Source organism: Heterodontus francisci, chromosome 20 (assembly GCF_036365525.1).
Source record: "Heterodontus francisci isolate sHetFra1 chromosome 20, sHetFra1.hap1, whole genome shotgun sequence".
Taxonomy (NCBI): Eukaryota; Metazoa; Chordata; class Chondrichthyes; order Heterodontiformes; family Heterodontidae; genus Heterodontus; species Heterodontus francisci.
In genome coordinates this window covers 13,789,755-13,817,558 of record NC_090390.1, presented here as the reverse complement: position 1 = coordinate 13,817,558, position 27,804 = coordinate 13,789,755, and the positions used below count along the sequence as shown (strand labels likewise).

Genomic DNA, 27,804 nt, shown 5'->3' with positions numbered 1-27,804 from the left:
TCAGGAGACCAACTCTGGTTCAATGAGAAATGTAGGAAAGCTTGTCAGGAGAAGCACCAGGTATACCTAAAAATGAGGTGCCAACCTGGTGAAGCTACAACCCAGGACTCTTTCTCTCTTTGGCCTCCTTGTCTCGAGATGGTCAGTGGTTTGTGGAGCAGCGCCCGGAATGGCTATAAAGGCCAATTCTAGAGTGACAGACTCTTCCACAAATGCAGCAGGTAAAATTGGTTGTCGGGGCTGTTACACAGCTGGCTCTCTCCTTGCGTTTTTGTCTTTTTTCCTGCCAACTGCTAAGTCTCTTCGACTCGCCACTCTTTAGCCCCGCCTTTATGGTTGTCCGCCAGTTCTGGCGATCACTGGCAACTGGCAACTGACGCCCACGACTTGTGATCAATGTCACAGGACTTCATGACGCATTTGCAGACGTCTTTTAAAAAGTAGATATGGATGGCCGGTGGGTCTGATACCAGTGACGAGCTCGCTGTACAATGTGTCCTTGGGGATCCTGCCATCTTCCATGCGGCTCACATGGCCAAGCCATCTCAAGTGCCACTGGCTCAGTAGGGTGTATATGCTGGGGATGTTGGCTGTCTCGAGGACTACTGTGTTGGAGATGCGGTCCTGCCACCTGATGACAAGGATTCTCCGGAGGCAGCGAACATGGAATGAATTGAGACGTTGCTCTTGGCTGGCATACATTGTCCAGGCCTCGCTGCCTTAGAGCAAGGTACTGAGGACACAGGTTTGATACACTCGGACTTTTGTGTTCCGTGTCAGTGCACCATTTTCCCTCACTCTCTTGGCCAGTCTGGACATAGCAGTGGAAGCCTTTCCCATGCGCTTGTTGATTTCTGCATCGAGAGACAGGTTACTGGTGATAGTTGAGCCTAGGTAGGTGAACTTTTGAACCACTTCCAGAGCGTGGTCGTTGATATTGATGGATGGAGCATTTCTGACATCCTGTCCCATGATGTTCATTTTCTTGAGGCTGATGGTAAGGCCAAATTTTTTGCAGTCCTGTCGATGAATCTCTGCAGACACTCTTCAGTGTGAGATGTTAATGCAGCATCATCAGCAAAGAGGAGTTCCCTGATGAGGACTTTCCGTACTTTGGTCTTCGCTCTAAGACGGGCAAGGTTGAACAACCTGCCACCTGATCTAGTGTGGAGGAAAATTCCTTCTTCTGAAGACTTGAACGCATGTGAGAGCAGCAAGGAGAAGAAGATCCCAAACAGTGTAGGTGCGAGAACACAGCCCTGTTTCACTCCACTCAGGATAGGAACGGGGTCTGATGAGGCGCTGCTATGCTGAATTGTGCCTTTCATATTGTCATGGAATGAGGTGATGATACTTAGTAGCTTTGGTGGACAACCGATCTTTTCCAGTAGTCTGAAGAGACCACGTCTGCTGACGTGATTTATTCATGATATTTTCTTCTAGGATTCTTGGGATGAAAACGATCCTGTCAGGTCTACCCCTCACTCGCTGCACCAAGAATTTTGAGGAGCAGGGGCTTTTAATGCTTTTTACTCTTTTACCCAGGACTAGACACATGCTAAGCAGTGGAAGCAGCATGCTATCGACAAAGCGATCACACAACCAACAGATTAGAGTCGGAGTCATACAGCACAGAAACAGACCCTTTGGCCCATCATGCCTGTGCTGGCCATCAAGCACCTAACTATTCCAATCCCATTTTCCAGCACTTGGCTCATAGCCTTGTATGCTATGGTATTTCAAGTGCTCACCTAAATACTTCTTAAATGTTGTGATGGTTCCTGCCTCTACCACCCCTTCAGGCAGTGTGTTCCAGATTTCGACCACACGCTGGGTGAAATTTTTTTTCCTCAAATCCCCTCTAAACCTCCTGCCCCTTACCTTAAATCTATGCCCCCTGGTTATTGAACCCTCCGCTAAGGGAAAAAGTTTCTTGCTATCTAATCTATCAATGCCCCTCATAATTTTGTATACCTCAATCATATCTCCCCTCAGCCTTCTCTGCTCCAAGGAAAACTACCCTAGCCTTTTCAGTCTCTCTTCATAGCTGAAATGCTCCAGCCCAGGCAACATCCTGGTGAATCTCCTCTGCACCTTCTCCAGTGCAATCACATCCTTCCTATAGTGTGGTAACCAGAACTGTAAACAGTTCTCTAGCTGTGGCCTAACTAGTGTTTTATACAGCTCCATCATAACCTCCCTGCTCTTAGATTCTATGCCTTGGCTAATAAAGGCAAGTATCCTATATGCCTTCCTAACCACCTTATCTACCTGTGCTGCTGCCTTCAGTGATCTATGTACAAGTACACCAAGGACCCTCTGACCCTCTGTACTTCCCAGATTCCTACCATCCATTGTATATTCCCTTGTCTTGTTAGTCCTCCCAAAATGCATCACCTCACACTTCTTAGGATTAAATTCCATTTGCCACAGCTCCGGCTATCTAACCATCCCATCTATATCGTCCCGTAATTTAAGGCTTTGCTCCTCACGATTTACGACACCACCAATTTTCGTGTCATCTGCAAATTTACTGATCATATCTCCGATATTCATGTCTAAATCGTTAATTTGATTGAATCAAAATTCTTCACTCCTGCCGTATCCAGTCGTCAATGATGATGGACAATTAAACAACTAATGGGAGGAAGAGGTTTTGCAAACATCCCCATCCTCAATGATGGGGGAGCTCAGCACATCAGTGCAAAAGACACGATTGAAGCATTTTCAACCATCTTCAGCCAGAAGTGCTGAGTGGATGATCCATCTCGGCCTCCTTGTGAAGTCCCCAGCATCACAGATGCCAGTCTTCAGACAATTCGATTCACTTCACATGATATTAAGAAACAGCTGAAGGCACTGGATACTACAAAGGCTACAGGCCCTGACAACTTTCTGGCAATAGTACTGAAGACCTGAGCTCCAGAACTGGCCATGCCCCAGCCAAGCTGTTCCAGTACAGCTGCAACATTGGCATCTACCCGGCAATATGGAAAATTGCCCAGTTATGCCTTGTCCACAAAAAGCAGGACAAGTCCATTCCTGCAATTACTGTGCTATCAGTCTACTCTTGATCATCAGCAAAGTGATGGAAGGTGTCGTCGACAGAGCTATTAAGCTGCACTTACTCACCAATAACCTGCTCATCAATGCTCAGTTTGGGTTCTGCCAGGGCCACACAGTTCCTGGCCTCATTACAGCCTTGGTCCAAACATGGAGAAAAGAACTGCATTTCGGAGGTGAGGTGAGGTGAGGTGAGGTGAAAGGTAACATCAAGGCAGCATTTTACTGAGAGTGGCAACAAGGAGCCCTAGCAAAACTGAAGACAATGGGAATCAGGGGGAAAACTCTCCACTGGTTGGAGTCATACCTAGCGCAAAGGAAGATGGTTGTAGTTGTTGGAGGTCAATCATCTGAGCTCTAGGACATCAATTTTGGAGTTCCTCAGGGTAGTGTCCTAGGCCCAAACGTCTTCAGCTGCTTCATCAATGACCTTCCTTCAATCATAAGGTCAGAAGTGGGGATGTTCGCTGATGATTGCACAATGTTCAGCACCGTTCGCGACTCCTCAGATACTGAAGCAGTCCGTGTAGAAATGCAGCAAGACCTGGACAATATCCAGGCTTGGGCTGATAAGTGGCAAGTAACATTCGTGCCACACAAGTGCCAGGCAATGACCATCTTCAACAAGAGAGAATCTAACCATCTCCCCTTGACATTCAATGGCATTACCATCGCTGAATCCCCCACTATCAACATCCTAGGGGCTACCATTGACCAGAAACTGAACTGGAGTAGCCATATAAATACCATGGCTACAAGAGCAGACCAGAGGCTAGGAATCCTGCAGCGAGTAACTCACCTCCTGACTCCCCAAAGCCTGTCCACCATCTACAAGGCACAAGTTAGGACAGTGATGGAATACTCTCCACTTGCCTGGATGGGTGCAGCTCTGGCAACACTCAAGAAGCTCGACATCATCCAGGACAAAACAGCCCGCTTGATTGGCACCCCTTCTCCAAACATTCACTCCCTCCACCACCGATGCACAGTGGCAGCAGTGTGTACCATCTACAAGATGCACTGCAGGAACACACCAAGGCTCCTTAGACAACACCTTCCAAACCCGTGAACTCTACCAACTAGAAGGACAAGGGTAGCAAATGCATGGGAACATCACCACCTGCACATTTCCCTCCAAGTCACACACCATCCTGACTTGGAACTATATCGCCGTTCCTTTACTGTCGCTGGGTCAAAATTCTGGAACTCCCTTCCTAACAGCATTGTGGGTGTACCTACCTCACATGGGCTGCAGCAGTTCAAGAAGGCAGCTCACCACCACCTTCTCAAGGGCAATTAGGGATGGGCAATAAATGCTGACCTAGCCAGCGACACCCACATCCCATGAATAAAGGAAAAGTCAAACCTAGCATAAAGGAAATGGTTGTGGTTGTTGGACGCCAACCATCCCTGTCCCAGGCCATCACTGCATGAGTTCTTCAGGCCCAACCAACTTTAGCTGCTTCATCAATGACCTTCCCTCCATCATAAGGTCAGAAGTGGGGATGCTCACTGATGATTTCACAGTTCCATCTGCAACTCCTCAGATACTGAAGCAGTTCCTGCTCATACGCAGCAAAACTTAGACAACATTCAGGCTTGGGCTGATAAGTGGCAAGGAACACTCACGCCACACACGTGCAAGGAAATGAGCATCTCCAACAAGAGAGAATCTAACCATCGCTGAATCCCCCACCATCAACATCCTGATGGATGGGTCACCATTGACCATAAACATAACTGGATCAGCCACATGATGCAATAACAGGTCAGAGGCTGGGAATTCTGCAGTGAGTAACTCACCTCCTGACTCTCCAAAGCCTGCCCACCATCTACAAGGCACAAGTCAGGAGTGTGATGGAATACTCTCCACTTGCCTGGATGGGTGCAGCTCCAACAATACTCAGGAAGCTCAACACCATCCAAGGCAAAGCAGCCTGCTTGACTGGCACCCCATCCACCACCTTCAACATTCACTCCCTCCAACACAGTGGCAGCAGTGTGTACCATATACAAGGTGCAATGCAGCAATTCCTTCAACAGCACCTTTCACACCCACAAACTCTTCCACCTGGAAGGACAAGGCAGCAGATGCATGGGAACACCACCACCTCCAAGATCCCCTCCAAGCCACACATCTTCATGACTTGGAACTATATCGCCGTCCCTTCATTGTCGCTGGGTCAAAATCCTGGAACTCCCTATTAACAGCACTGTGGGTATACCTACCCCACATGGACTGCAGCGGTTCAAGAAGGCAGCTCACCGCCATCTTCTCCTAGGCAATTAGGGATGGGCAATAAATGCTGCCCCAGCCAGCAACGCTTACATACGATGAATGAATAAAAAAGATAAAACCCTTTGGAGTTAGATACATGTCCAGTCCAGAGTAGATCTCAACACCCAAAATCAAATAACTACTGAAAAGTGTTCATAGTCATACACACCTCGATAGTTTCCAACCAATGTCAGGTGACATCCACTTGATAGAAATGCTCTGAAGCTATTATGAAATTATCATTACTCTCACTGGAATGTGGGTGGTATCATAAAGATAAGATCATTTTGCACCATTATAAACTTTCACACTTGCAATTTAAACCAGACATCTGCCAATCAGCCATGATTCATTACTCCATTGCTTCTTCAATTGCCTTAAGCTGATGACACATCTTACCCACTTAGCTTTGTCCTGAAGGACCCCAACGACCTGATCTTCACCATGTTAGTCTCTATTACACAGAATATAGGCAGTACAGTAATACAGTAATATTCATGCTACCTTCCATATTCTGAGGAACATAGCATAGGAAAATTGGGACAGGAGGAGGCTATTTAGTCCTTTGAGCTTGTTCTGCCATTCAGTGACATCATTGCTGATTTGTGACCTGACTCCATATACCCACCTTTGACTTATATCCCTGAATACTTTTGGTTTACAAAAATCTATCAGTCTAAGAATTCAAATTAATGATTGATCTAGCAACAATTACCTTTTCCTGAAGAGAGTTCCAAACATCTACCACTCTTTGTGTATAGAAGTGTTTCCTAATTTCACTCCTGTAAGATCTGGCTCTAATTTTTAGACTATATCCCCTCGTCCTAGACTCCCCAACCAGAGGAAATAGTTTCTCTCTATCTGTCCTATCTGTTCCCCTTAATACCTTGAAAACTTGGATCAAATCACTCCTTAACCTTCTACATTCCATGGAATACAACCCTAGTTTGCGTAACTCCTCTTCGTAAATTAGTCTAGGTTTCATTCTAGTAAATCTACACTGCACTAAAGGCCAGCTCAGGTTACAAAGAAAAAAACACAATTCGAACCTGACAGAACCACCTCGGACCCAAGCCCGACCCGGCCCGAGTCCCTCCATTTTTTTTCCCGTGCCCGCCCCAACCCGACCCTATCCCGACCACCGGAATGTTCCCTTTGCCTACCTTGCGACTCCGAGTCTGCAGGAAGCTGCAGCATGAGTGTGATGAGGTCATCGAGACGCTCACTGTGTAGACTCAGAGTTTCCCTCTTTAATGCCCCGGACTCCCAGCTCAGGTAGGTTTTTTACTTTTAACACTTTTTGCTGTGTGTCCCTGAGCCAGAGCCGGACCCGGACCTGGTCCCGGCCCAACCCAACCTGAGCCCGAAAACCGGACCTGGAAGAGCGACAGTACCCGAACCCGACACATTTGGTCAGGTCCCGTCGGGTTCGGGTCAGGTAGCAGGCCTTTGCACACCACTCCCTCCAAGGCCGATATATCCTCTCTAAGGTGTGATGCCCAGAACTGCTGGCGGTACTCCAGGTGTGGTCTAACCAGAGTTTTGTATAGCTGAAGCATAGCTTCTTGTATTCCACTCTCTAGATATAAAGGCCATTATTTCATTAGCTTTTTGATTCGGAGCAGAAGTAGGCCATATGGCCCCTCAAGGCAACTCTGCTAATCAACAAGTTCATGGCTGATCTGCGACCTCATCTCCACCTTCCCACTCAATCCCCAGTTTCCTCGATTCCCTTAGATTGTCAGAATCTATTGATTTCAGCTTTGAATATACTCAACAACTGAGCATCGACAAGCCTCTGGGGTAGAGAATTCCAAAGAATATTCCAGAACATATTTAGGCTAGCAGAATGGGCAGACAAGTGGCCGATGGAATTTAATACAGCGGAGTGTCTGATTGGCAGGATGTAATGAGTGGAGTCCCACAGGGGTCAGTGCTGGGGCCTCAACCTTATATCAATGACTTGGATGAGGGGAGCGATGGCATAGTATCTAAATTTGCAGATGACACAAAGAAAGGTAGGAAAGTATGTTGTGAAGAGAACATAAGGCGTTTGCAGACCGATATAGATAGGTTGAGTGAGTGGGCAAAAATCTGGCAGATGGAGTATAATGTGAGAAAATGTGATGTTGTTCACTTTGGCGGGAAGAATAAAACATTTCTTAAATGGGGAACGACTGCAGAATTCCGAGGTGCAGTGGGATCTAGGTGTTCTAGTGCATGAGTCACAAAAGGTTAGTATGCAGGTACAGCAAGTCATAAGGAAGGCTAATGGAATGCTCTCCTTTATTATGAGAGCAATTGAAAATAAAAGGAAGGATGTTATGCATCAGTTATACAGGGCATTGGTGAGACCATATTTCGAACGCTGTGTGCAATTTTGGTTTCCTTATTTAAGGAAGGATGTAAATGCGTTGGAGGTGGTTCAGAGGAGGTTTACTAGATTGATACCTGGAATGAGTGGGTTGTCTTATGAGGAAAGGTTGGACAGACTAGGCTTGTTTTCACTGGAGTTTAGAAGAGTGAGGGGAGACTTGATTGAAGAATATAAGATCCTGAAGGGTCTTGACAAGGTGGATGTGGAAAGGATGTTTCCTCTTGTGGGTGAGTCCAGAACTAGAGGGCACCGATTTAAAATTAGGGGTCGCCCTTTTAGGATAGAGACGAGGAGAAATATTTTCTCTGAGGGTTGTGTGACTTTGGAACTCTCTGCCTCAGAAGGTGGTGGAGGCGGGGTCATTGAATATTTTTAAGGCGGAGATAGAGTGATTCCCTTGCCTAACAAGAATCTAAGGTTATCGGGGATAGATGGGAGTATGACATTTGAGGCACAACCAGATCAGGAATGATCTTATTGAATGGTGGAACAGGCTCAATGGGCTGAATGGCCTACTTCAGCTCCTAAATTCGTACGGTTGTATGGGATGGATACATTTTGGCAAAAGGGTTAGGGAGAGGCAATACAGACTTAGTGGCACAGTTCTAAAGAGTGTGCAGGAACAGAGGGATCTGGGAGTTCATATGCACCTTTGAAGGTTGCGGGACATATTGAGAGAGTAGTTAGCAAAGTATATGGGGTCTTGGGATTCATAAATAGAGGGCATTGAGTACAAAAGCATGGAAGTTATGCTGAAACTTAATAAAGCTCTGGTTAGGCCCCAACTAGAGTATTGTGTCCAGTTCTGGTCACCACACTTTAGGAAAGATGTGAGGGTCCTTGAGAGGGTGCAGATGAGATTTACCAGAATGGTTCCAGGATGGGGCATTTTAGCTACACAGTTCGGTTGGAGAAGCTGGGGTTGTTCTCCTTGGAGCAAAGGAGATTGAGGGGAGATTTGACAAAGGTGTATAAGATTATGACAGGTTTGTATAGGGTAGACAAAGAAAAGCTATTCCCATTAGCTGATGGTACAAGGACTAGAGGAGATAGATTTAAGATTTTGGGCAGGAGATGCAGGGGGGATGTGAGGAAGAATTTTTTCATGCGGCGAATGGTAATGACCTGGAGCTCGCTACCTACAAGGGTGGTGGAAGCGGAGGTGATCAATGATTTCAAAAGGAAACTGGATGGGCATTTGCAGGAAATAAACTTACAGGTCTACAGGGATAGAATGGGGGAACAAGATTCCATGGATTTCTCTACAGAGAGCTAGAATGGACTTTATGGGCTGAATGGCCTCCTTCTGTGCCATTATGACTCTTATAAAGTCCAGAGAGTATAGGCCTATTCTACTCCAATTGTCTTCACAGGTCAATCCTCTCATCCCAGGAATCAATCGAGTAACCTTTCATCGTTGTGTGTGTACACCTTCAAGAGGTGTGGCTACAAAATCATGCTAGTCATGTAAGAGTCATGATGTAACACACCACATGATTCTGATTGTTAGGCAGTCTTGAAGATACATTTGTACATCTCAATGTAATTGCTGCTCTCTCAGTAATCAATAATGAATCCACAATATTGCATTACTGATCCCAATCTTGAGCGATCATTCTTTGTGTACAGTCTATACAAACACAGAGCTTCAAACAACGTGCAACATGTTGGCAATGGTGAGATTGCTAAAGACTCAAAGATGAAAACAGTGTTAAGGTTCTGAGAGAACAGCATGCCCATTGCCTTTTGAAAGTCCACGTACACCACATTAACTGCATGACTGTGTTAGTTAAACATGATTTGTCTTTAACAAAGCCATGCTAGCTTTCCTTAATTAATCCACATTTGTCCAAGTGACTTAATTTTGTCCCAGATTATAGTTTCTAAAAGCTTTCCCACCACTAATGGCTGGCCTGTGGTTGCTGGGCTTATCCTTACAACCTTTTTTGTATCAAGGTGTAATATTTGCAATTCTCCAGTCCTCTGGCACCACACCTGTGTCAAAGGAGGATTGGAAAATTATGGCCAGTGCCTCCACAATTTCCACCTTTACTTCCCTCAGTATTCTCAGATGCATGTTATCTGGTCCTGGTGACTTATCAACTTTAAGTAAAGGCAGTCTTTCCAATACCTCCTCTATCAATTTTTAGCCCAGTGTCTCAACTACCTCCTCTTTCACTATGACTTCGGAAACATCATCTTCCTTGGTAAAGACAGATGCAAAGTACTCATTTAGTACCTTAGCCATGCCCCCAGCCTCCATGTGTAAATAAAAGCAAAATACCGCAGATGCTGGAAATCTGAAATAAAAACAAAAAGTGCTGGAAATACTCAGCAGGTCTGGCAGCATCTGTGGAGAGAGAAACAGAGTTAACGTTTCAGGTTTGTGACAAGGTTTTTGATTCCATGTGTAAATACCCTTTCTGGCCCCTAATTGGCCTCACTCCTCCTTTTACCACCCATTTACTATTCATACACCTGTATGAGACTTTTGGATTCCCTTTTATGTTAGCTAATATATTACCCCCAACCCATGAGCCCTTACCTTGTGTAACAACCTTTTGTGTGCCCGCCTTATTGAATGCTTTTTGAAAGTCCAAAGACACTACATCCACCGGTTCCCCTTTTACCTGCCCTGCTAGTGACATCTTAAAAAACTCTAACAGATTTGTCAAACATGATTTTCCTTTCATAAAACCATGATAAATCTGCCTAATCTTATTATGATTTTCTAAGTGCCTTGTTAAGACTTCCTTAATAATACACCCAGCATTTTCCCATTGACGGATGTCAGGCTAACCGGTTCCCTGTTTTCTCTCTCCCTCTTTTCTTGAATAGCAGTGTTATATTTGCTAACTTCCAATTCTAGAATCTAGGGAATTTTGGAAAATCACAACCAGTTCATCCACTATTTCTGCAGCTATCACTTTTAGAATCCTTGGATGTAGGGGGACTTGTCGGCTTTTAGTCCAGTTAATTTCTCCAGTACTTTTTCTCTACAAATATTAATTACTTTAAGTTCCTGATTCTCAGTTCTTCGCTGAATGTCAGACTGCCAACTTTACATTTTGTGTCAGAAAAGGGAGAATTTTTGGCGCTGGATCTGGGAGGTTCCATATTCCGTGTGTTAAGGGTCAAAGTGTCGGAAGATGGGCGGCAAATGGTACACACGGTCAGCCAATCCTATCCCTTGCCCGAGGATCTGAAACATGGAAATGGCCACCAGGTAACCCCACTCATTCGATGCTTGTATCTAAAATAGACACAGAATAATAAATCCACACCACTCAGCCTTACTGTTTGTTTCCCTTCTACCTTGCAGCTTTTTGACCATGTCGCTGAATGCCTGGGAGATTTCATTAAGAAACAGGAAATAAAAGATAAAAAGCTTCCGCTTGGCTTCACTTTTTCCTTTCCCTGCAAACAAAGCAAACTGGATGAGGTGAGAGTGAGCTGTGATGACAGAGGTTTAGCTTGCTGATAGCTCAACAGGTAACTGCACCATAGGGTGATGTAGTCAGCCATGCTGAGCAGATAGTCGGGCCTGTGATTCCCAGTCTTTGTCCAGTGCAGCTCAGTGCCGGGCTGATGGTGCTAGAATGGGGAAAACCAGCCTGGTGCTTGCTCCTGATCACTATCCACTGAATCCAGTTTGTAAGTGTATCTGAATGCTGGGTGCGGACAGGCTTAAAGTCAGGTGCCACATGTTGAGAGATCCCACAATTCTCACTGTCCCTTACACCATTCATGATTTACACAGGCACCCACCCATAATGTCCAAATTTCAGTAACAATGTCATTATAAAAGGTGCTGCTCATAATTTGCTTTTGGTAATTGTGTCTAAAGTCACTAAATACTTTTCTCATGGTCACTGATTAATACGTCGCAGCAACTCAGTGCCTTACCAATGCTGCAATCAGACATTCTGTATTGAAATCCGAATGATAAAGGTAGAGTGAGTTACTGCAGGGAGACCTGCAGCCCGACAACCACATGTCAGGATTAGAGTCTCCTGTCAGGACAGGCAAAAGTCAGGGGAAGGCTTGCACTAATGGTCTTGGGGCTATAACTCTGACTCTATGGGCTCTGCTGGATTGGAGCTGACCTCTGGGTCCTGGGGCCAGAGCTAGCCCAGCCTGAAGAGATGTTAACCTTCTCAGTGCTAACTACAAGGGCCTGGCAGCGGATTAATTTGGAAAGACATTTTTTTTTTAAATGGTCCTTGTTAGAAGGAGCAATGCTGAGAAATTGAATGCTTTCCACTTCATGAACCCAGTGTTAGTATGAGTTTGATACAGAGTAAAGCTCCTTCTAGCCTCCAGTAAGGGCCCTGATTTTAAGCCCCACACCCCCACCCAGCAGGAATGGCATGAGGGGGCTGTTCAAAAATTTTAAATTCTACCTCACGGCTCCAACCTGCTGCCTTCCTGTCTGTTTGAACTTTTAAAGCCCCAAATCAGGCTGTTGACAGGGCCAAGTTGACTTTAAATATCATGGCTTAATGACATTGTTGATTCTGCAATGTGGAATATCGGGGGAGTCTGCAATGTGGAATATCGGGGGAGTCTTGCAATGTGGAATATCGGGGGAGTCCTGCAATGTGGAATATCGGGGGAGTCCTGCAATGTGGAATATCGGGGGAGTCCTGCAATGTGGAATATCGGGGGAATCTGCAATGTGGAATATCGGGGGAGTCCTGCAATGTGGAATATCGGGGGAGTCTGCAATGTGGAATATCGGGGGAGTCTGCAATGTGGAATATCGGGGGAGTCCTGCAATGTGGAATATCGGGGGAGTCTGCAATGTGGAATATCGGGGGAGTCTGCAATGTGGAATATCGGGGGAGTCTGCAATGTGGAATATCGGGGGAGTCCTGCAATGTGGAATATCGGGGGAGTCCTGCAATGTGGAATATCGGGGGAGTCTGAAATGTGGAATATCAGGGGAGTCTGCAAAGTGGAATATCAGGGCAGTCTGAAATGTGGAATATCGGAGAAGTCCTGCAATGTGGAATATCGGGCGAGTCCTGCAATGCTGAATATCGGGGGAGTCTTGCAATGTGGAATATCGGGGGAGTCTTGCAATGTGGAACAACGGGGGAGTCTGCAATGTGGAATATCGGGGGAGTCTGCAATGTGGAATATCGGAGGAGTCTTGCAATGTGGAATATCGGGGGACTCTTGCAATGTGGAATATCGGGGGAGTCTTGCAATGTTGAATATCGGGGGAGTCTTGCAATGTGGAATATCGGGGGAGTCTTGCAATGTGGAATATCGGGGGAGTCTTGCAATGTGGAACAACGGGGGAGTCTGCAATGTGGAATATCGGGGGAGTCTGCAATGTGGAATATCGGAGGAGTCTTGCAATGTGGAATATCGGGGGAGTCTTGCAATGTGGAATATCGGGGGAGTCTGCAATGTGGAACAACGGGGGAGTCTGCAATGTGGAATATCGGGGGAGTCTGCAATGTGGAATATCGGGGGAGTCTTGCAATGTTGAATATCGGGGGAGTCTTGCAATGTGGAATATCGGAGGAGTCTTGCAATGTGGAATATCGGAGGAGTCTTGCAATGTGGAATATCGGAGGAGTCTTGCAATGTGGAATATCGGGGGAGTCTTGCAATGTGGAATATCGGGGGAGTCTTGCAATGTGGAATATCGGGGGAGTCTGCAATGTGGAATATCGGAGGAGTCTGCAATGTGGAATATCGGAGGAGTCTTGCAATGTGGAATATCGGGGGAGTCCTGCAATGTGGAATATCGGAGGAGTCTGCAATGTGGAATATCGGGGGAGTCTTGCAATGTGGAATATCGGGGGAGTCCTGCAATGTGGAATATCGGGGGAGTCCTGCAATGTGGAATATCGGGGGAATCTGCAATGTGGAATATCGGGGGAGTCCTGCAATGTGGAATATCGGGGGAGTCTTGCAATGTGGAATATCGGGGGAGTCCTGCAATGTGGAATATCGGGGGAGTCCTGCAATGTGGAATATCGGGGGAGTCCTGCAATGTGGAATATCGGGGGAATCTGCAATGTGGAATATCGGGGGAATCTGCAATGTGGAATATCGGGGGAATCTGCAATGTGGAATATCGGGGGAGTCCTGCAATGTGGAATATCGGGGGAGTCTGCAATGTGGAATATCGGGGGAGTCCTGCAATGTGGAATATCGGGGGAGTCTGCAATGTGGAATATCGGGGGAGTCATGCAATGTGGAATATCGGGGGAGTCTGCAATGTGGAATATCGGGGGAGTCCTGCAATGTGGAATATCGGGGGAGTCCTGCAATGTGGAATATCGGGGGAGTCTGAAATGTGGAATATCAGGGGAGTCTGAAATGTGGAATATCAGGGGAGTCTGCAAAGTGGAATATCAGGGCAGTCTGAAATGTGGAATATCGCAGGAGTCCTGCAATGTGGAATATCGGGGGAGTCTTGCAATGTTGAATATCGGGGGAGTCTTGCAATGTGGAATATCGGGGGAGTCTTGCAATGTGGAACAACGGGGGAGTCTGCAATGTGGAATATCGGGGGAGTCTGCAATGTGGAATATCGGAGGAGTCTTGCAATGTGGAATATCGGGGGAGTCTTGCAATGTGGAATATCGGGGGAGTCTGCAATGTGGAACAACGGGGGAGTCTGCAATGTGGAATATCGGGGGAGTCTGCAATGTGGAATATCGGGGGAGTCTTGCAATGTTGAATATCGGGGGAGTCTTGCAATGTGGAATATCGGGGGAGTCTTGCAATGTGGAATATCGGGGGAGTCTTGCAATGTGGAATATCGGGGGAGTCTTGCAATGTTGAATATCGGGGGAGTCTGCAATGTGGAATGTCGGAGGAGTCTTGCAATGTGGAATATCGGGGGAGTCCTGCAATGTGGTATATCGGAGGAGTCTTGCAATGTGGAATATCGGAGGAGTCTTGCAATGTGGAATATCGGAGGAGTCTTGCAATGTGGAATATCGGGGGAGTCTGTAATATGGAATATCGGGGGAGTCTGTAATATGGAATATCGGGGGAGTCTGCAATGTGGAATATCGGGGGAGTCCTGCAATGTGGAATATTGGGGGAGTCTGCAATGTGGAACAACGGGGTAGTCCTGCAATGTGGAATATTGGGGGAGTCCTGCAATGTGGAATATCGGGGGAGTCTGCAATGTGGAATATTGGGGGAGTCTGCAATGTGGAATATTGGGGGAGTCTGCAATGTGGAACAACGGGGGAGTCCTGCAATGTGGAATATCGGGGGAGTCTGCAATGTGGAATATCGGGGGAGTCTGCAATGTGGAATATCGGGGGAGTCTGCAATGTGGAATATCGGGGGAGTCTTGCAATGTGGAATATCGGGGGAGTCTGCAATGTGGAATATCGGAGGAGTCTTGCAATGTGGAATATCGGGGGAGTCTTGCAATGTTGAATATCGGGGGAGTCTGCAATGTGGAATATCGGAGGAGTCTTGCAATGTGGAATATCGGGGGAGTCCTGCAATGTGGAATATCGGGGGAGTCTGCAATGTGGAATATCGGAGGAGTCTTGCAATGTGGAATATCGGGGGAGTCCTGCAATGTGGAATATCGGGGGAGTCTGCAATGTGGAATATCGGGGGAGTCTGCAATGTGGAATATCGGGGGAGTCTGCAATGTGGAATATCGGGGGAGTCCTGCAATGTGGAATATTGGGGGAGTCTGCAATGTGGAACAACGGGGGAGTCCTGCAATGTGGAATATCGGGGGAGTCCTGCAATGTGGAATATCGGGGGAGTCTGCAATGTGGAATATCGGGGGAGTCCTGCAATGTGGAATATTGGGGGGAGTCCTGCAATGTGGAATATTGGGGGAGTCCTGCAATGTGGAATAACGGGGGAGTCTGCAATGTTCAATATCGGGGGAGTCTGCAATGTGGAACATCAGGGGAGTCCTGCAATGTGGAATATCGGGGGAGTCTGCAATGTTCAATATCGGGGGAGTCTGCAATGTTCAATATCGGGGGAGTCTTGCAATGTGGAATATCGGGGGAGTCTTGCAATGTGGAACAACGGGGGAGTCTGCAATGTGGAATATCAGGGCAGTCTGAAATGTGGAATATCGGAGGAGTCCTGCAATGTGGAATATCGGGCGAGTCCTGCAATGCTGAATATCGGGGGAGTCTTGCAATGTGGAATATCGGGGGAGTCTTGCAATGTGGAATATCGGGGGAGTCTTGCAATGTGGAACAACGGGGGAGTCTGCAATGTGGAATATCGGGGGAGTCTGCAATGTGGAATATCGGAGGAGTCTTGCAATGTGGAATATCGGGGGAGTCTGTAATATGGAATATCGGGGGAGTCTGCAATGTGGAATATCGGGGGAGTCCTGCAATGTGGAATATTGGGGGAGTCTGCAATGTGGAACAACGGGGGAGTCCTGCAATGTGGAATATTGGGGGAGTCCTGCAATGTGGAATATCGGGGGAGTCTGCAATGTGGAATATTGGGGGAGTCTGCAATGTGGAACAACGGGGGAGTCTGCAATGTGGAATATCGGGGGAGTCTGCAATGTGGAATTTCGGGGGAGTTTTGCAACGTTGAATATCGGGGGAGTCCTGCAATGTGGAATATTGGGGGAGTCTGCAATGTGGAACAACGGGGGAGTCCTGCAATGTGGAATATCGGGGGAGTCTGCAATGTGGAATATCGGGGGAGTCTGCAATGTGGAATATCGGGGGAGTCTTGCAATGTGGAATATCGGGGGAGTCTGCAATGTGGAATATCGGAGGAGTCTTGCAATGTGGAATATCGGGGGAGTCTTGCAATGTTGAATATCGGGGGAGTCTGCAATGTGGAATATCGGAGGAGTCTTGCAATGTGGAATATCGGGGGAGTCCTGCAATGTGGAATATCGGGGGAGTCCTGCAATGTGGAATATCGGAGGAGTCTTGCAATGTGGAATATCGGGGGAGTCCTGCAATGTGGAATATCGGGGGAGTCTGCAATGTGGAATATCGGGGGAGTCTGCAATGTGGAATATCGGGGGAGTCTGCAATGTGGAATATCGGGGGAGTCCTGCAATGTGGAATATTGGGGGAGTCTGCAATGTGGAATATTGGGGGAGTCTGCAATGTGGAACAACGGGGGAGTCCTGCAATGTGGAATATCGGGGGAGTCCTGCAATGTGGAATATCGGGGGAGTCTGCAATGTGGAATATCGGGGGAGTCCTGCAATGTGGAATATTGGGGGGAGTCCTGCAATGTGGAATATTGGGGGAGTCCTGCAATGTGGAATAACGGGGGAGTCTGCAATGTTCAATATCGGGGGAGTCTGCAATGTGGAACATCAGGGGAGTCCTGCAATGTGGAATATCGGGGGAGTCTGCAATGTTCAATATCGGGGGAGTCTGCAATGTTCAATATCGGGGGATTCCTGCAATGTGGAATATCGGGGGAGTCTGCAATGTGGAACAACGGGGGAGCCTTGCAATGTGGAATATCGGGGGAGTCCTGCAATGTTCAATATCGGGGGAGTCTGCAATGTGGAATATCGGGGGAGTCTGCAATGTGGAATATCGGGGGAGTCCTGCAATGTGGAATATCGGGGGAGTCCTGCAATGTGGAATATCGGGGGAGTCCTGCAATGTGGAATATCGGGGGAGTCTGCAATGTGGAATATTGGGGGAGTCCTACAATGTGGAATATCGGGGGAGTCTGCAATGTGGAATATCGGGGGAGTCCTGCATGGGCATCTACTTAAAGATCTCCTTCTTTTACACATGGTTCCACCCCCACCACCGACTCAAGCAGTCCCAGGGCCTCCCAGCCCCGGCCTCAGAGCTCCCACTGCCTTTGGCCTCCTGCCGCTAGGCTACTATTCCCAGCTACTGGCTAAGCACTCAATCTTGCCTGGTGTCAGATGAGTGCCGCTGTAGAGTTATTTAAATGAAATCTTGCTGGGATCTTTACCCACTACAGAGATCCTAGCACCCGCCCCGTTCTCCTCTTAATATCAAGGCCAATGTGTTTTAAATCCTGAAGATTGCCCTCAACTAAGTCAGTTTTTGATTTTTGATATCCACCTATTTTAGGCTTACCTGAGTGAAATTTTTAATTCATCCCAAATTAGAGTTAGTTTTGTGATGCAGGATTATCCCCAATAAGAGCAGGATTGAAGCTGCTCCAACCCATTTCATGTGGAATCCATCCACCTGGCAGACAGTAGGTCTTCCATGGCCTGGACTGCATTGTCATCCAGATCCTAGCAGTCAATGGAGTGAACCCCCCAACCTCCACCACGGTGATGAATGGTGTGACCTGACCCCACCCCTCCTCCCCTCCTACTCCCCCTTCCCTCCTCTCTCCCCCTCTCCCCAACCCTCTCTCCCCATCATGGGCAACCTTGTCATTGAGCAAAGGAAATTCAGCAAACCAAATAATGAGCTCAAGGCAGTGTTGGGGGGATTATGATCAGTGTTGGGGGGGGGGATTATGATCAGTGTTTGGGGGGGATTATGATCAGTGTTGGGATTATGATCAGTGTTTGGGGGGATTATGATCAGTGTTGGGGGGATTATGATCAGGTCACCAAGAGTCTACCAAGGTACACTCTCTAAAGGAGCCGCTCCGTTCTGGGAGTTGCAGACAGCAGAATGATGGGTTTGCAGAGTGTTCAAAGGTGACCTGACTGTTATTTCAACAAAGGAGATTAGGTGAAGGACAAGGTCAGTGGGCACAGTTTGTAAAAGGGGACAAAATGAGAGAGTGATGGGAATATTTGATATTCCAGGCTCCCATAACTGACAGTCCTGTGGTTTTCTGTTGCAGGGCATTCTTATTTCATGGACGAAAGAATACTTAGTCAAAGGAGTACAAGGAACAGATGTGGTGACTTTGTTACGCGAAGCGATTGCAAGACAAGCAGTGAGTTTAACTCAAGATTAAGTCTGTTTTACTGTTTTGAAATCTATCCAGTGGTTAGCGTGTCCTTTGGGTGGGGAGAGCAGGCATAGGTATTCAGGAACAGTCCTTGAGAAAGTTTTGATTTTGTTGAGAAACCAATTGTATCTCTGCCAAATGGGCAATATAAAAATCCGACCAAGTGACGAGGAGTGATGTCAGCTAAAAAAAAAACTTACAGTGAGAGATTCTGGCCACTGAGAACTGAACCAACAAAAACTACAAGGTAAGGTTCTGGCTGACCCAGCAGGCATCAGACAGACACTTCCATACTTGCTGTACAAACTGCTCCCCCTGTACAACCCCCACCGCCCACTGTATAACCCCCACAGCCCACACTGTGCAACACCCCCACTGTACATCCCCCACTGCCCACACTGTGCAACACCCCCACTGTACAACCCCCGCCCTCCACTGTGCAATCACCACCCCCACACTGTGCAACACCCCCACTGTACATCCCCCACAGCCCACACTGTGCAACACCCCCACTGTACAATCCCCACCGCCCACTGTACAACCCCCGCCCTCCACTGTGCAATCACCACCCCCACACTGTGCAACACCCCCACTGTATATCCCCCACAGCCCACACTGTGCAACACCCCAACTATACAACCCCCACTGCGCAACACCCCCACTGTACAACACCCACCCCCCACTGTACAACCCCCACTGCCCACACTGTGCAACACCCCCACTGTGCAACCAGCACCCCCCACTGTGCAATCACCACCCCCACACTGTGCAATACCCCCACTGTACAAACCCGCCCTCCACTATACAATCACCACCCCACACTGTACAACCCCCACAGCGCAACACCTCCACTGTACAAACCCGCCCTCCACTATACAATCACCACCCCACACTGTGCAACCCCCTCACCCCTCACACTGTGCAACACCCCCACAATACAACCCCCACCCCCCACTGTACAACCCCCACAGCCCACACTGTGCAACACCCCCCACTGTACAACCCCCGCCCTCCACTGTACAATCACAACCCCCCCACTGTGCAATCACCACCCCCCCACTGTGCAACCCCCGCACCCCTCACACTGTGCAACACCCCCACAGTACAACCCCCAGCGCCCACACTGTGCAAGACCCCCACTGTACAACCCCAACTGCCCACACTGTCCAACACCCCCACTGTACAACCCATCCCCACCCATTGTACAACCCCTGCCCCCACTGTACAATCACCACCCCCCCACTATACAACCCCCACCGCCCACACTGTCCAACACCCCCACTGTACAACCCACCCCCACCCATTGTACAACCCCTGCCCCCCACTGTACAATCACCACCCCCCCCACTGTACAACCCCCACCGCCCACACTGTCCAACACCCCCACTGTACAACCCGCACCCCCCATTGTACAACCCCTGACCCCCACTGTACAATCACTACCGCCCCCCACTGTACAACCCCCGTCCCCCACTGTACAATCACCACCCCCCCACTGTACAAAACCCCCCCACCGCTGTACAAACCATTCCCCCCGCTGTACAATCCTAGTAGATTTGTCAAGCATAATTTCCCTTTTGTAACTCCATGCTGACTCTGCCCGATTCTACCACTGTTCTCCAAGTGCTCTGCTATAAAATCTTTGATAATGAACTCTAGAATTTTCCCCACTACTGATGTCAGGTTGACTGGTCTATAATTCCCTGCTTTCTCTTTACCTCCCTTTTTAAATAGTCGAATTACATTAGCTACCCTCCAATCTGTAGGAACTGCTCCAGAGTCTATAGAATCTTGGAAGATGACCACCAATGCATCCACTATTTCCAGGGCCACTTCCTTAGGTGCTCTGGGATGTAGATTATCAGTCCCTGGGGATTTATCGGCCTTCAATCCCATCAATATCCCCAACACCATTTCTCTACTAATACTAATTTCTTCAGTTCCTCTCTCTCACTAAGTCCTGTGTTCCCCAACATTTCTGGTATGATATTTGTGTCCTCCTTTGTGAAGACAGAACCAAAGTATGCATTTAGTTGGTCAACCATTTCTTTATTCCCCATAATAAATTCCCCTGTTTCTGACAGTAAGGGACCTACATTTCTCTTCACCAATCTTTTTCTCTTCACATACCTATAGAAACATTTACAATCAGTTTTTATGTTCCCCGCAGGCTTGCTCTCGTACTCTATTTTCCCCTGCTTAATCAATCCCTTAGCCCTCTTTTGCTGAATTCTAAACTGCTCCCAATCCTCAGGTCTGTTGTTTTTTCTGGAGAATTTATATGCCTCTTCCTTGGATCTAATGTTATCTCTAATTTCCCTTGTAAGCCATGGTTTGGCTCCCTTTCCAGTTTTACTTTTGTGCCAGACAGGAATAAACAAAAGTTGCAGTCTTTGAATGTTTGCCATTGTCTTTCCACCGTCATCCCTTTAAGTAACGTTTCCCAATCCATCTTAGCCAACTCACGCCTCATACCTTCGTAGTTTCCTTTACTAAGTTTCAGGACCTTTGTCTCAGAATCAACTACGTCACTCTCCATCTTGATGAAGAATTCTATCATATTATGGTCGCTCATCCCCAAGGGGTCTCGCACCATTAGATTGTCAATTATTCCTCTCTCATTACACAATACCCAGTCTAGGATGGCCTGTTCTCTAGTTGGTTCCTCAATGTATTGGTCCAGAAAACCATCCCGTATACACTCCATGAATTCCTCCTCTACAGTATTGTGACTAATTTGATTTGTCCAATCTATATGCAGATTAAATTCACCCATAATTACAGATGCTCCTTTATCGCATGCGTCTCTAATTTCCTGTTTAATGCCATTCCCAGCATCACCACCACAGTTTGGGGGTCGATATACAACCCCCTCTAACATTTTTTGCCCCTTAGTGTTTCTCAGCTCCACCCATACAGGTTCCACATTGTCAGAGCAAATATCTTTCCTCACTATTGCGTTTATTTCCCCCTTAACCAGCAATGCAACTCCATCGCCTTTTGCTTTTTGTCTGTCCTTCCTAAATATTGAATATCCCTCGGCGTTCATTTCCCATCCCTGGTCACCCTGCAGCCATGTCTCCGTAATCCCGACTATATCATACTCGTTTACATCTATTTGCGCGATTAATTCATTCACTTTATTGTGGAAATGCTCCACGCATTAAGGCACAAAGCCTTAAGGCTTGTCTTTTTAATATTGCTTGGACCCTTCCCATTATTTTTCACTGTGGCCCTGTTTGATTCTGGCCCTTGATTTCTCTGCCTATCATTTTTCTTATTCCCCTTACTGTCTTTTGTTCTTGTCTTTGATCCCCCGTCCTCTGACTACTTGCAAAGGTTCCCATTCCCCTGCCATATTAGTTTAAACCCTCCCCAACCACTCTGGCAAATACTCCCCCTCGGATATCAGTCCCGGTCCCGCTCAGGTGTAACCCATCCAGTTTGCACTGGTCCCACCACCCCCGGACCGGTCCCAATGTACCAGGAATCCAAACCCCTCCCCCTCATACCATCTCTTCAGCCACGTATTCATCTGATATATCCTGCTATTTCTACTCTGACGTGGCACTGGTAGTAATCCTGAGATCACTACCGTTGAGGTCCTAATTTTCAACTTACTTCCTAACTCCCTATATTCTGCTTTTAGTTACCTACGTCCTTTGTACCAATGTGTACCACGACCATTGGCTGTTCACCCTCCCCCTTCAGAATGTCCTGTAACTGCTCTGAGACATCCTTGACCCTAGCACCAGGGAGGCAACATACCATCCTGGAGTCTCTTTTGCGGCCACAGAAACGCCTATCTATTCGCCTTACAGTTGAATCTCCTATAACTATTGCATTCCCACACTTTTGACTCCTCCCCTGTGCAGCAGAGCCAACCGAGGTGCAACCAATTGGGCTGTTGCTGCTTTCCCCTGAGAGGCCATTTGTCCCCCAACAGTATCCAAAGCAGTATACCTGTTTTGCATCTGCACTGCCTGCCTAGTCCTCTTGCTCTGCCTGCTGGTCACCCATTCCCTTCCTGCCTGTGGGGGTCTGATCCTCATGGATGCTCCATAGTGTCGCCAGCTGCCGCTCCAGCTCTGAAACCCGGGCTTCCAGGAGCTGCAGCTGGAGACACTACCTGCACACATGCTGGTCCCGGGCACTGGAATCGTTCCTGGCTTCCCACATAGAGCACAAGGAGCACACCATGGCTTTGAGCTTTCCTGCCACGACTTAACCCTTTAAATTAAACCTTTTGGAAGATCTTAATATCAAATAATATCAATTACTGTAGGGTCCTTCTTCCCTTGTCCTCGTTAGTACAGAACTCCCTAAAAAACACTACTTACTATATATGAAAATAAACAGTAAACGTTTCTTACCTGAGATACTAACCCAGCTTTTTAGAGCTATTCACCAACAGCAGTGACTCACCAACCAATCACCTTGCAGCTTTCCTGTGACGTCACTGTTGGCTATTTTTTTCAAAACTCCGGCGCGCTGGAAGAGATCCGACTGCTCTCCGCTCCTGAAGGTGCTTCCCGCTGTACAACGCCCCCCCCCCCGCTGTACAACCCCCCCCGCTGTGCAACCCTCCCACTGTACAAACACCGGTGCTATACAAACACCCCATACAACCCACCTGCTGTACAACACCGCACAATACAACCACCACACTCCACAACTCACCCCCCCCCCCCCGTACAAACACACACAAAGCGCCCACACTGTACAACCCCACCATGGTACAAACCCCCCCGCGGTACAACCTCCCACGCTGTGCAACCCACCCCCACTGTACAACCCCCGCCCTCCACTGTGCAATCACCACCCCCACACTGTGCAACACCCCCACTGTACATCCCCCACAACCCACACTGTGCAACACCCCCACTGTACAATCCCCACCGCCACTGTACAACCCCCGCCCTCCACTGTGCAATCACCACCCCCACACTGTGCAACACCCCCACTGTATATCCCCCACAGCCCACACTGTGCAACACCCCAACTATACAACCCCCACTGCGCAACACCCCCACTGTACAACACCCACCCCCCACTGTACAACCCCCACTGCCCACACTGTGCAACACCCCCACTGTGCAACCAGCACCCCCCACTGTGCAATCACCACCCCCACACTGTGCAATACCCCCACTGTACAACCCCCACAGCCCACACTGTGCAACACCTCCACTGTACAAACCCGCCCTCCACTATACAATCACCACCCCACACTGTGCAACCCCCTCACCCCTCACACTGTGCAACACCCCCACAATACAACCCCCACCCCCCACTGTACAACCCCCACAGCCCACACTGTGCAACACCCCCCACTGTACAACCCCCGCCCTCCACTGTACAATCACAACCCCCCCACTGTGCAATCACCACCCCCACTCTGTGCAACCCCCGCACCCCTCACACTGTGCAACACCCCCACAATACAACCCCCAGCGCCCACACTGTGCAAGACCCCCACTGTACAACCCTTACTGCCCACACTGTCCAACACCCCCACTGTACAACCCATCCCCACCCATTGTACAACCCCTGCCCCCACTGTACAATCACCACCCCCCCCACTATACAACCCCCACCGCCCACACTGTCCAACACCCCCACTGTACAACCCACCCCCACCCATTGTACAACCCCTGCCCCCCACTGTACAATCACCACCCCCCCCCACTGTACAACCCCCACCGCCCACACTGTCCAACACCCCCACTGTACAACCCGCACCCCCCATTGTACAACCCCTGACCCCCACTGTACAATCACTACCGCCCCCCACTGTACAACCCCCGTCCCCCACTGTACAATCACCACCCCCCCACTGTACAAAACCCCCCCACCGCTGTACAAACCATTCCCCCCGCTGTACAATCCTAGTAGATTTGCCAAGCATAATTTCCCTTTTGTAAATCCATGCTGACTCTGCCCGATTCTACCACTGTTCTCCAAGTGCTCTGCTATAAAATCTTTGATAATGAACTCTAGAATTTTCCCCACTACTGATGTCAGGTTGACTGGTCTATAATTCCCTGCTTTCTCTTTACCTCCCTTTTTAAATAGTCGAATTACATTAGCTACCCTCCAATCTGTAGGAACTGTTCCAGAGTCTATAGAATCTTGGAAGATGACCACCAATGCATCCACTATTTCCAGGGCCACTTCCTTAGGTACTCTGGGATGTAGATTATCAGGCCCTGGGGATTTATCGTTCTTCAATCCCATCAATATCCCCAACACCATTTCTCTACTAATACTAATTTCTTCAGTTCCTCTCTCTCACTAAGTCCTGTGTTCCCCAACATTCCTGGTATGATATTTGTGTCCTCCTTTGTGAAGACAGAACCAAAGTATGCATTTAGTTGGTCAACCATTTCTTTATTCCCCATAATAAATTCCCCTGTTTCTGACAGTAAGGGACCTACATTTCTCTTCACCAATCTTTTTCTCTTCACATACCTATAGAAACATTTACAATCAGTTTTTATGTTCCCCGCAGGCTTGCTCTCGTACTCTATTTTCCCCTGCTTAATCAATCCCTTAGCCCTCTTTTGCTGAATTCTAAACTGCTCCCAATCCTCAGGTCTGTTGTTTTTTCTGGAGAATTTATATGCCTCTTCCTTGGATCTAATGTTATCTCTAATTTCCCTTGTAAGCCATGGTTTGGCTACCTTTCCAGTTTTACTTTTGTGCCAGACAGGAATAAACAAAAGTTGCAGTCTTTGAATGTTTGCCATTGTCTTTCCACCGTCATCCCTTTAAGTAACGTTTCCCAATCCATCATAGCCAACTCACGCCTCATACCTTCGTAGTTTCCTTTACTAAGTTTCAGGACCTTTGTCTCAGAATCGACTACGTCACTCTCCATCTTGATGAAGAATTCTATCATATTATGGTCGCTCATCCCCAAGGGGTCTCGCACCATTAGATTGTCAATTATTCCTCTCTCATTACACAATACCCAGTCTAGGATGGCCTGTTCTCTAGTTGGTTCCTCAATGTATTGGTCCAGAAAACCATCCCGTATACACTCCATGAATTCCTCCTCTACAGTATTGTGACTAATTTGATTTGTCCAATCTATATGCAGATTAAATTCACCCATAATTACAGATGCTCCTTTATCGCATGCGTCTCTAATTTCCTGTTTAATGCCATTCCCAGCATCACCACCACAGTTTGGGGGTCGATATACAACCCCCTCTAACATTTTTTGCCCCTTAGTGTTTCTCAGCTCCACCCATACAGGTTCCACATTGTCAGAGCAAATATCTTTCCTCACTATTGCGTTTATTTCCCCCTTAACCAGCAATGCAACTCCATCGCCTTTTGCTTTTTGTCTGTCCTTCCTAAATATTGAATATCCCTCGGCGTTCATTTCCCATCCCTGGTCACCCTGCAGCCATGTCTCCGTAATCCCGACTATATCATACTCGTTTACATCTATTTGCGCGATTAATTCATTCACTTTATTGTGGAAATGCTCCACGCATTAAGGCACAAAGCCTTAAGGCTTGTCTTTTTAATATTGCTTGGACCCTTCCCATTATTTTTCACTGTGGCCCTGTTTGATTCTGGCCCTTGATTTCTCTGCCTATCATTTTTCTTATTCCCCTTACTGTCTTTTGTTCTTGTCTTTGATCCCCTGTCCTCTGACTACTTGCAAAGGTTCCCATTCCCCTGCCATATTAGTTTAAACCCTCCCCAACCACTCTGGCAAATACTCCCCCTCGGATATCAGTCCCGGTCCCGCTCAGGTGTAACCCATCCAGTTTGCACTGGTCCCACCACCCCCGGACCGGTCCCAATGTACCAGGAATCCAAACCCCTCCCCCTCATACCATCTCTTCAGCCATGTATTCATCTGATATATCCTGCTATTTCTACTCTGACGTGGCACTGGTAGTAATCCTGAAATCACTACCGTTGAGGTCCTAATTTTCAAACTTACTTCCTAACTCCCTATATTCTGCTTTTAGTTACCTACAACCTTTGTACCAATGTGTACCACGACCATTGGCTGTTCACCCTCCCCCTTCAGAATGTCCTGTAACTGCTCTGAGACATCCTTGACCCTAGCACCAGGGAGGCAACATACCATCCTGGAGTCTCTTTTGCGGCCACAGAAACGCCTATCTATTCGCCTTACAGTTGAATCTCCTATAACTATTGCATTCCCACACTTTTTACTCCTCCCCTGTGCAGCAGAGCCAACCGAGGTGCAACCAATTGGGCTGTTGCTGCTTTCCCCTGAGAGGCCATTTGTCCCCCAACAGTATCCAAAGCAGTATACCTGTTTTGCATCTGCACTGCCTGCCTAGTCCTCTTGCTCTGCCTGCTGGTCACCCATTCCCTTCCTGCCTGTGGGGGTCTGATCCTCATGGATGCTCCATAGTGTCGCCAGCTGCCGCTCCAGCTCTGAAACCCGGGCTTCCAGGAGCTGCAGCTGGAGACACTACCTGCACACATGCTGGTCCCGGGCACTGGAATCGTTCCTGGCTTCCCACATAGAGCACAAGGAGCACACCATGGCTTTGAGCTTTCCTGCCACGACTTAACCCTTTAAATTAAACCTTTTGGAAGATCTTAATATCAAATAATATCAATTACTGTAGGGTCCTTCTTCCCTTGTCCTCGTTAGTACAGAACTCCCTAAAAAACACTACTTACTATATATGAAAATAAACAGTAAACGTTTCTTACCTGAGATACTAACCCAGCTTTTTAGAGCTATTCACCAACAGCAGTGACTCACCAACCAATCACCTTGCAGCTTTCCTGTGACGTCACTGTTGGCTTTTTTTTTCAAAACTCCGGCGCGCTGGAAGAGATCCGACTGCTCTCCGCTCCTGAAGGTGCTTCCCGCTGTACAACGCCCCCCCCCCCCTGTACAACCCCCCCCGCTGTGCAACCCTCCCACTGTACAAACACCGGTGCTATACAAACACCCCATACAACCCACCTGCTGTACAACACCGCACAATACAACCACCACACTCCACAACTCACCCCCCCCCCCGTACAAACACACACAAAGCGCCCACACTGTACAAACCCGCCACTGTACAAACCCCCCTGCTGTACAACTTCCCCCAAATGTACAACCACTCCCACTGTATAGTGCCCACACTGTACAACCCCACCATGGTACAAACCCCCCCGCGGTACA

At 47.9% G+C, this 27,804-nt stretch overlaps 1 protein-coding gene across 2 annotated transcripts in view; it reads left to right on the top strand.

Moving 5' to 3' along the window:
- The window catches only part of LOC137380494 (hexokinase-1-like), a 447,865-nt gene that overhangs the window by 10,012 nt on the left and 410,049 nt on the right, over positions 1-27,804 (top strand). For both annotated transcript variants that reach the window (XM_068052395.1, XM_068052396.1), the window contains exons 3-5: positions 10,796-10,944; positions 11,041-11,160; positions 18,513-18,608. In XM_068052395.1, coding sequence (XP_067908496.1) covers positions 10,796-10,944; positions 11,041-11,160; positions 18,513-18,608 — 365 coding nt within the window. The remainder of the gene's footprint in view (positions 1-10,795; positions 10,945-11,040; positions 11,161-18,512; positions 18,609-27,804) is intronic.